This window comes from Antrostomus carolinensis, unplaced genomic scaffold, assembly GCF_000700745.2.
Source record: "Antrostomus carolinensis isolate BGI_N321 unplaced genomic scaffold, ASM70074v2 scaffold12516, whole genome shotgun sequence".
Classification (NCBI taxonomy): domain Eukaryota; kingdom Metazoa; phylum Chordata; class Aves; order Caprimulgiformes; family Caprimulgidae; genus Antrostomus; species Antrostomus carolinensis.
Window position 1 is genome coordinate 12,088 of NW_010323994.1, and position 10,887 is coordinate 22,974.

At 42.1% G+C, this 10,887-nt stretch overlaps 1 protein-coding gene across 1 annotated transcript in view; it reads right to left on the bottom strand.

Moving 5' to 3' along the window:
* LOC104527148 (tolloid-like protein 2) overlaps positions 1 to 9,967 on the bottom strand; it is a 13,748-nt gene extending 3,781 nt beyond the window's left edge. The window contains 7 exon segments of the mRNA XM_010170785.2: positions 2 to 78; positions 836 to 961; positions 2,262 to 2,442; positions 3,208 to 3,368; positions 5,082 to 5,207; positions 8,635 to 8,830; positions 9,791 to 9,967. Coding sequence (XP_010169087.1) covers positions 2 to 78; positions 836 to 961; positions 2,262 to 2,442; positions 3,208 to 3,368; positions 5,082 to 5,207; positions 8,635 to 8,830; positions 9,791 to 9,967 — 1,044 coding nt within the window.
* Positions 9,968 to 10,887: the final 920 nt, after the last annotated feature.

Sequence of the window (10,887 nt, forward strand, 5' to 3'; positions counted from 1 at the left end):
TCCGGCTGGGGTACTTGTCAGGCCAGTTTGGACTGCTCATTGTTCCCTCCGCAGCACTCAGCTTGTGCTCGCAACCAGCTTGAGAGAGAGAGATCACAAGACGGAGGCATCAAGGCAGGTCTCACATAGGAACCACAGAATGTCCTACATGCTTCTTTCTGCCCACCAAGACCCTCAACAGGGCAGAAACGGGGAAGTAACTGAAAAAGAACTTTTAGTATTACTGAATAGTTCTGGTTGGTTTGTCCTATACTTTTTTGAGCTAACTTGGCAGCTGGTGAAATGGACCATCTCATTCCCCTGGGCCTCATTAACGTTGTCCACACCTTGTCACTCACAAATGTATTCTTCTGCTCCTGCATCTCGTCTGCCCTGTTCCCAGTGACATGGTGTCCAACCCCTCCACCACGTTGACTCTGGTGCTACCTCAGCTTTGAGTTGTTTTGCCAACTGGAAAAGCTGAATCAGTTAATGGAGAGATCAGACAAGGACCAGAGACTGTACACAGGAAAGCCACGGCAAGACACAGCAAGGGTAGGTGTGCGGGAAGAAAGGCAATTTTGGCAGCAGCAAGCAGTTAGATCAGCTCATCCTTTCTCTTCTGCTTCAAATCCAATAATTAAGTGAAGCAGCACTAGCCTAGTGGTGATGTCCCACAACTGCTCCTTTTGCTAGCCCTCTTTTTCCTTTTTCTAGGTAGTTTTTCAGCTACCTGGGGCTTTTTCAGTGCCCCAGACTGGTACACTGTACAAACATCCTTCCAACACTGGGCAGGAAGCACCCTGGCTCAAACGAGCACCTTGTCATTCCTGAGGGCAGGGAGTGAGGACCTTACCTTCTTTACAATCATGGCCATTTTCATGCAGCATGAAGCCATTTCTGCACTGGCATATGTAGCTCCCAAAGGTGTTGATACATTCATGCTGGCAACCACCATTGTCTTTGGAGCATTCATCCTTGTCTGGGCAGAATCAAACCAACAAACACTGAGTTGATAGTGAGAAACAGGCTACCACAGCCACTAGCTGGGAGTCCCATACCCAGACTGGCAGATACCAGTGAAAACCTCCAGCCTCTGCTGCTGGATTAGTCCAGTCAGCTTTTTAGCCCAGATACAGTTCTCTTCAATTGTATTTAATTCCATAAAATAGATCACAAATGTGTTTTATTATATAATGAGGGTTTTGAATGGTTAAAGACTCCTATCTAAAAGGAGCCTATAGCAACTGTCTCATTCTTTTAGAATACACTCCAGGAAAAGTATCACAAAAATTCACTGGCCTAGACAAAAATCTACTGGCTAGTCTTTATATTTTCAAGTTCCTACATGCTCTGATGAGTCTCCACCTTTAAATAGCTCCATCTGACAGCACAAGCAGGCAGATGGAGAAGAGGATCTAAGGTACAAGCTGCTCCCCAAAGCCAAAGTATGCCCCAGTGGATGTTCACTCCTGTGTGTTTAGGAATATGCATTCCTGAATCTCACTGTTCTGAGCATAGGCTCTGCTCATGGTTTCAAGTCCAATTTAATTTATGAGCAGTTTATCTCCAATTTTTCGTGGGCTAGTGCCCTCCCTGGGCCTCATTAACCTCATCTGTCTCCTCACTCCCAAAGGTAATTCTAGATGAAACATGTCCCAGCTCATCCTTCCTCTTATTAGATTTAATAACCCCTGTCTCTGATTCTACTCTGCACCTGTCTTAATTCAAGGCCATTTTGCCTGATCATCCTCCTCAAAAACATTAATACTCCTCAGTCTCTGCTGAAAACACAGCATGAAATTGAATTTCCACTTCCATATGATGTACAGTTAACCTCCAGAACTGCCTGCCAACAAGCTACATCATTGACTCCAAGAGCTGCAAAAGATTCAGAAAAGAGGATCAGAAACTTCCACTAGCATGCACTGCTTTGATGGGAAGGATTGCTATATAGGAGACTTCTGGAAATTTCTAACTCTTCTACTTTCAGAGGAAAAAGTTTTTCTTTAACTACTCTAGGGACAGAAATAACTTCTAGGATTGGGTTCCCCATTGCTTCCTGCTCTGGAAGAACTGGAGGCATTAATGAAATCCAGGCATCTTGCGAACACCACACTATGAAATGGGACCATACGGTGCACAGAGCAACCATTCATTTTAGATGCAAATAACCATGTCAGGCTCTGCCTGATTTGACAGGAGATTGAAGAAAATTCACCAAAACCAAGAGGTTCAGTCAGAGGAGACAGCTAAGCAAGTGAAAGAGTTCAGTCACATACCAGAGAAGTAGTGAACTTTAAAGCCTTTCTTGGAGACCGTGTTGTCTGATTTGAACTCCAGTCTCATGTTGTTGCCATATGATGTGATTACTTCAGGCTTCTCTGAGCCACAAAATTTGCCATGCAGCTTGGAGTCAGAAGCCAACCCACTACGAACCTCAACATAGTCGTATTTACAGACCTGCCAAGAGATGAGGAGATTTCTCAGCTTTGTGGACTTGGAACAGAGCATTTCAGATGAAAGGGGACAAAGGCTTGACTGAGAGGAAACAGAAACAGCCTTATACTCAAACACATTCCTAATTTCCCCAAATTCTCATCTGTCAGTGTTTTCCCTTGCCGCCTTGGTCTTAAAGCATAGGTGTGCTTATCAGAATAGCAAAGGTGCAATTTAATTTAGCTAAAATAATTACTCCCACCTTATCGAAGAACCTGACAGTGTTGAACGAACTTCAGCAGCCTGCTGAATTAAGGAAGAGCCACTGCTCCCATTTACAGTGGGGAAAGTGAGATGTAAACGCTTTGTTCAAATTCCACCCTGCCCTTGGCAAGGCAGAGAACAGACTCTTTTACTGGTTATTTTGTTTATCCTTGAAGAATTCTACTTCACTGTTCAATTCCAATTATTTTTCTGTAAAGGCAGCTCTGGGGAAGCAGGGGATGGGACACCTATTAGGGTTGGAAAACACCTACAATTATGCAAAACTGGTAGAGAAAAGAAGCCCATTTATAACAGAACAGCTTTAATCCTTCCACTCCACAGAGAAAGCAGATCCAGACTTCAAGGAGAACAATCACTGTTATTGCCACCTTATATCAAGGGGAGGAAAACAACCAGACGCTCCACCAGTAAGACAGAGTCTCCTCTTCCTTGTACCCCAAGGACTTATCCAGTTCTGAGTTAGCCAATAGTCACACCTCTGAGATGCAAGGACTCGTTACGTACATCATTGCCTTCCAGCTCAAACACTTCGAACTGCAGAGAGATCCGGTACTGGACTGGAGCTACCACCTGCCAGACGCAGTTTTTGTTAGTAGGATATTCCTTGGGCCATCCAGGGCTAGTAATGGTCCCATTGAGCTTGGTGATGAAGCCCCCACAGGCAGCTGGAGAGGCAATAAATGCACACAAGTTTTACTTGGTTCTGTTCAGACACAGATTGGGCCACACTGTTAGCTAGGAAATGAATCAGGTCCTGGTTGGTGTCACATTTCAAATCCCAGCCTCCAGAACAGGTTTACAATGCTGGGAGCTGTGAAGAAGACAGAAACCTCACCTGCTATAAATCACCAATGAAACACACACAGCCAGGCTATGGCCCTGAGAGTCACTTAAATCGTGTAAGATTGATCTCCTTTTTACCATCTAGCCTTGGGCTTACTGTGGATCAGCTGACTTGACATCCACAATACAGTTGTAAAGGCCAGCTTAGTAAATTCACCCACACTAACTCTTACAAACCTTACTATTTCATCAGTAATGGAGTAATTAGAAGATAATGGAATCCCAGGGAAGACACCTTTGTCAGCTCTTCAGTGGCTTATATATGTGGACTGCATCTTCTCTAGGGAAAACTGAAGACAAAGCCAAAGACAGCTTTATTATCCTATTTCCTTTAAAACTTTACAATATCTCAGCTTCATCCTCTTGTGGGAGGGCATGGCTCATACTTCAAAGGAAACAAGCTCAGTTTGCTCTTGTGCTATGAAATTCTATTTGCAATGAAACAACTTTTTCTTTCTGTTTCTTGGAAGTAATGAGATATGGCCAGACCTTCAAAACCCACAGGGATAAAAGCTTCCTATGTCTTATTCCCAGCATCATTTTGCATTAAGAGAACTTCAATACAAAAAGTGTAGCAAGTGTGTCTGGAGAAACAAAAGCAATTTACTCTACAATTTCAAAGACTATCCTTCCTGTACTGCCCACAAATGAAGTTTAAAATAGGAGGTTAAGAGTGAAGTTCTAAAAACACTTGCCAAGTTATACAAACTGGCTTGCTCAGAGTTGCAAGAAATTATTTAAAAAAATAAACTAAAGCTTCCAAAAACCTTTTGCACATACCTAACTCTGCCTTCACCAAGCCAATAGCAGCCTTCCCCAAACAGTTTGACAAAAGTAGAAGTCAGGGCAAACCAGGTGACTTTCAGAACACCATTCACAGTGTGTGGAGCTCCCTACACATCTCAGCTGAAAGGCAGAGCTATGAGACAAGAACAATGGGTGGATTCTCACCACACCAACAGCTGTATTATTGGTGGGAGCAAACACTCGTTGCAAGAGATTAACTGCATAAATAGAAAGCTGACAGAAACAGTTTCTATTGAAGATGTGGGGTTTTCCCCCCATCACAGAAGAAGGGAATTTACTCCTCAGTATGGAGAATATGTTTTGCATGCAGACAAAACATTGATATTTTATTCTACAAAATAAATATATTTTAAAAAATAATAAATTCATCCTCAGATTGAAATATTTTTGGGCCACTCAGTGGTAAAGTTTTAATGCCCACCCTCCCTTATGCTGCACTGTGGGAGATCTGTCCTGAACAGGACTCTCTGGCTGTGAAGAACAACTGGTGTTAGAGATCTTTAGCAGTAGAGAATCAGAGCATTTTCAGTTTTTCAACCAAAACTTGTTTTAAAATGGAAGATGCTGACCCCAAAAAAAAAAAAAAAAAAAAAAAATCAGGTAGGGGAAGGTAAAGAGAAACAAAGAGGATGTAGGGGCAAGGAAAATAATCTCCAAGATTGTTCAATTTAATTATTAGCTGTAGTACCCATTCTATAGACAGATGCCTCAATTTGTAGGATACTCACCTTCACAGCTCTTTTTATCAGCTGTCAACTCATAGCCAGGCTCACAGGTGCATTTGTAACTGCCCAGTGTGTTCTCACAGTGCTGCTCACACCCACCATTGTCCGGCAGAGAACATTCATCCATCTCTGTCAGGAGAAAACCAGAACAAGTCACACTTTCCTGACCACCCAAACCCCCTCATATTCCTCATGCAATACTTCTGGACAGAAGGACCAGAGCACCAGCTAGTGAGCTGAGCCCACAGAGCAGGCACTGCAGCAAACCTCACAAGTGCTAACACACTCCTTCCACCAAAACCTTAAAGGATTACAATTACTGCTACTAGTTGAGAGTGCTTTTTCAAGATAGAATCAGCAAAACACAGTCTCCTGTAAAGACTTCACTGCCTTTTGTCCTCATTTGCTCCTGGGTTTTTGTTGGGGGTTTTTTGTTGTTTTGTTTTGTTTTAAATTCCTCATGCTTTTAAGTGACTTGAGCTATCAGGAACCAGTCAGTTATGGTGCCCATAGTAATACAGCTGTGAGAGGCCATACCCCAGTGAACAGGGTGCAGCAAAATTGCTGGGAGACATGAAAGCAGTTCTTCCTTTTCATAGACGCATGAAGTCTTGCTTACCCTAGACTCTGAAGTCAGGTTCTTCCAATCACATCTCAACAACCTGAACTGACATTTTAATATGCAGATAGCCAGATGTATTGATTTCTCACTCTGACCCCTGATTCCATGTGTTTTCCTTAACATATGGTTTTATTAACATGGTTGTGGTGGGTTAGCCTCAGCTAGCAGCCAAACTCCCACCCAGCTGCTTGCACGCTCGCCAGCCCCCACCCCCAGTGGAATGGGGGAGAAAATGAGAACAGGAGCAAGAATGCTCCTGGGTTGAGACAGGGAAATAACCCATCAATTACTGTTGTGGGCAAAACAGACTCAACTTTGGGGAATTTAACTTAATTTATTGCTAATTAATATAAATATTTGAGTACCGATTCAGGTACTGGGAAACAAAAACGGGGGGGGGAGAGAAACAAACAATAAAACACTAAGGGAAAACATCTTTCTGCCCCCCCTTTCTCAGGCTCAACTTCACTCCAGACTCCTCTCACCCTTCCTTGTATCACTACAGCTCACACTCAGTCCCTTCAGCAAAGCCATGAGCAAAAGTAGGAGGGGAGGGGGAACTACAGTCTGTACATGACTCTGATGCTCCTTCCTTCTTATACTCCCCCCCTGCTCCAGCATGGGTCCTCCAGGAGCTGCAGGAAATAGCTGCTCTGCCATGAAGTGCCTTCTCCTCTTCTGACCTCAGTGTTACCTCTGCTGTTTTGCACTTTTTGTTCCCTCCTCCTGTCTCTATTTTGACCTTCCTTAAACATGTTTTCACAGAAGCACCACCAGCTCAGCTGATGGGCTCAGCTGTGTCCTGCAGTGAGGCCACTGCAGAGCCAGCTTGAACCATCTGCCTGGCATGGGGCAGCCCCAGCAGCCTCCCACTGCCAACACCTTGACACCTATACCCAATATAATGTTTCAGTACCAGTTACTGCTACGTAGATCAAAGAGGAACAGTCTTGACCAGATGATCACCGTAGGTCCCTTCCAACTGAATTATTCTATTCTAGTATACCTATAACACTGTCTTCCTGCAAAGCCTTCCCACAGTCAGGAACTCCCCACTGCAACAGTTCCAGTCCAAACATTTTATTTTCTGGTTTCTGTTTGTGGATTCACTGTAGAGAAAGCACAGTATTTCTTTGCTGTTCCATGCTTGGGTACAGGTTCAATAGCTTCTAATCTGGCTGTTAAATAACTTGCTTGAGAGAAAAGAGGCTGCAATGCCTACAATCATCAAAGACCCCTGTGATCAGTTTTTACCATGGGAGGGACATGTCCTGGCTATGGGCAGGTGTATTTTGCGAAGTGTTGTCTTTCCTCTAATGTTTGCCATGAAGAAGAAAGGCACAACAATGTGAGTGTAAGACAAGTACATCACTATTAACACTTCAACCGTATACAAAACAGGCTTCAGTGGTGTAAACATTCTGTTACCAAAATAAAGGTAAGTAATGAAGAACAATCCTAGAGCTTTCCCTTGAGATACATGATGGGATTGACATGAGGTAATTGCTTTTCAAATCTTCCTGACTTTGCGTCTTGGATGTGACCAATGACTTACCCTCTCTGAGCTGTCTTACTCTCTCTGAGCTGTTTGCAGGTTTATTTTTTCTGAAAAGTTAGAAGTTACCACTTCAAGTTCTCGGAAAGCATAAGATTCAGTCCCATCCTTAACTCTGTTTTTGGTTTTGTTTTGGTTTGGTTTGGGTTTTTTTGGTTTTGTTTGGTTTTTTTTAAGCTGAGTTAACTTCCTTTCAGTGTTGTAAGCCATGTGACTGAAGCTCTATTCTCTGTGTCTTTATGGAACCTGAGAAATTTAAACAAGGAAGTCTAGGCACTGTGAGAGTTATTCATGGACTGGAATTAAACATCACAGTATTTGCCAGTGATCTTGCAGTCACCCTTTGTCACAGTCTGTTTGGATCTCTCAAATTTACTGGAGAACATACTCTCTGAATTAAACCTTATTCAATTAATTTATTTTTTGCACAGAAGTGCAAGAATTACAGGTTATAAGTTATGAAATATTACTTGAATGGCAAACAAGTGAATTCATGTAATAGACTAGTCTGAGCAAAGGGGATTGAGCCCCGCCATGTTTATTTGTTATATTTCTTAATGAGCTCATGAAATAAAGTTTAATTCACAGAGTGTCCTGTAAATTTGAGAGATCCAAACAGACCGTGACACCCTTAACACAAGACAAAAGTTAAAGCAGAAATAAATAAAGGACTTCTGCAATCCAAATCCTGGCATTGCAGCTATTATTTCTGTACAACTATCGCTGAACCTAAAAGAAACATGACTACCTCACAGAAGCTCTACAGGTATTCTCCCAAGTGGTTAGGTATTTGGTTCTTGCCTCTATCAAGTCACTGGGATGCTGTTAAAGGAGTACAGCTTGGGTTCAGCTCTTAAGAAGAATCTTAGTCTTCATTCACATCTTCTTGAAGAGGATCTCAGTTGAGGAACACATTTGTCTCCTAAAGCACTCTGAAATTTTCCCTGATATTCTACTTGCAATCAAATTTACTGTCTCTCCAGATTTTCTTTGGGAATAGGACTTAAGCAGAGAGTTGGTTTTTTTAACACTCTGCACAGTACAAGTACCTTCTTTGAAAATATCAATGTCCCCTGGCCTGGACAAATGGGGGTCACATTCTGTCCAGCTGTGTTAGTGCCTGTGCTGGTACTGACCCATAAATTAAAGGCTAATATTTTTTTCTGTCTTAATCAGCAAGGTGGTGTTCATGCCTCACCATCAAATACCTCTACGCTCTCAAAGCAATTTGTATAAACTTGATATTGGCAGTTGCACAGACAAGTCTAACAGCTGTTAATTAGAAGCAGATACAATGGTAACTGACCATTTTGGGATGGCAGTAGGTTCAGGAATGAGTGATCCCCAATTTAAGCCTTGAAAGGTACTAAATCACGTACCTTTAAAGAAATTTGCGGCAAAGCCTGCTTTGTTGATGGTTGCATCAGATGCAAACTTCATCCACACTTTATTTGAGCTGGATTTGATATCTTCTGGCTTCTCGTAGCCACAGAAGTGACCGATCAGCGGGCTGTATTCAGTGAGGCCATCCCGGATCTCCAGGTAGTCATAAGAACATGCATCATGCCATTCAATCTGCAATTGGAAAAGTGCGTGCCTGAAGCTCACTGGTATGAGTGCTCTGAGTCAGACTAGCTACCCAGTTAGACTTTGGCCAGAGACTAGCTTCCAAAGGAGCACCCTTTGTGACAACTGCTCACAACTATGTACTTGCTTCATGGTTGCCACTGAACTCTCCCGCAGTTGAAGTTGCATTCAAGCCCAGGCACATCTTAGTTCTACTGCTATTTCATGGCTACCCTCCAGTGAAACCTGGTCCCTGACTATCTGCAAGCTGCTTTTCCATGAGAAGCTGTAAGTGACAGTGCAGAACAACTACAAACAAAAAAGGCTCAAGGAATAGTTGTGGGGTCACAGTCAGGAGGTAATGGTGTCAGTCCTTTCCAGGACAAGCACAGTGTGTACAAGTCACAGGAGCCTACAGGCTAGATGGGCTTATGCACCAAACCAGGTCCTGTCCACTCCTGTCTGTGACTCCTAAATTAGTAGTCAGAAACACATCATTGGGCAACTAAGAGTGCAAGACATCCTATAATCAATAGGAGAAAATATTTTCTGAGCTCTTCAAAGCATGTCTGCCATCTGGGAATGTGATATTTCTTTAGAGTCACAAATACCCCGAAATCTGCCAAACCCAGCAACACCAACCAGATTTTTTTGCCTTGATTGTGACCATTGAATTTCATTTGACTAGAGTGAAAATTTAAGGACTCATGAGTCCCTGCTTAACAATATCAGCAATTCTGTGTCCCTCCTAATTCTTTCTGTCTAGAGTAACGGTTTTTGAAAACTTATAATATTTAAAACTTGTTTTCAAAATATCTGAACAAATTTCTGTTGAGGAGAAATGTTGTTCTAGATTATTCAAAAGATTTATTTTTTAATTATTATTATTTACTCACTTCTTTCTTAATTTTAAAGGATCTACAGAAGTTAAATTATATCCGTACTATAATATACAATGACATTTCTCACCTCAAAGGCTTGGAATGTGATTCCTATGTGAAAGCCCTCAGAAACTGTGATCTTCCAGATGCACTCTTTGGAAGGTCTGTAGTCATCTGGGTAATTGGGAGATTGGATCTGGCCAGCATCTTTGTGAATTTCTCCACCACAAATAGCTTCATAAAAAAACCAATCAAAAATACCCATGAGACTGCAGGTTTTTCCTTAGGTAAAGCCTGTTCCATACATAGCCTTCTTCCTCATTCAGATCTGTATCAATACTGGTTTTTCCACAAAGGCAACACACAAGTCTTGGAAGTTTTTACAAATTTAACATTTTGTCTTAGAGACACTGTCTCCTGTCTTGCCGTGCCAACCTCCTTAGAAGGTGAACTCACCGGGACAGAGAATTTTTATGGATTTGTGTGTTTCACACTCCTGTTAAAAAACAACAACAACAACAAACCAAACCCAAAACACAAAAAAATCCCACAAAAACACCCCCCAAAACCTCATACAAACGGAAAACTCAAAAAACCAAAGCAGATGCAAATCTAATCCAGCCACACGATGGCAATATTAACAAGCATGAGTGAGGTGTTCAACAGGAGACCAACAGGCTGACTGCTGTGCATGAAAAAATAAGTTTTGTGCCAAACGTAGGAATAAGTTTCAATACCAAGAACATAAAATTTAATTAAAATCTAGTTTAATACAGAACTAGCAGAGATCCCAAAGACAATAGCAGTTCAGCATAATTGTCTGCAATGTTACATACATAATTTGTATGCAACGAATGAAAGTATGATCACAGGCTAAAATCTGTGTTACCTCACAATGCAAGACATACATGTCTAAAGAAGGCATATGAATATTTTGGCTGTGTTTAAAGTCAAGTAAACAAAAAGCACTGACAGTAAGCATGAGAGATGGCACTACAATGACATCTGCCAGACATCAATCACCTTCACACTTGGGGTTTCCCCACAACGCACTGCATTAGCAGTTCAGATGTGAGTCTCCTTACAGTGTCCTGGAAATTGCTTGCACAGGGTAGCATTGTCTTGGGTTTGCCTTGGAAGCTGCTGATGTTTAACTACAACCTAGTTAAAAGCACTGTTTCACTA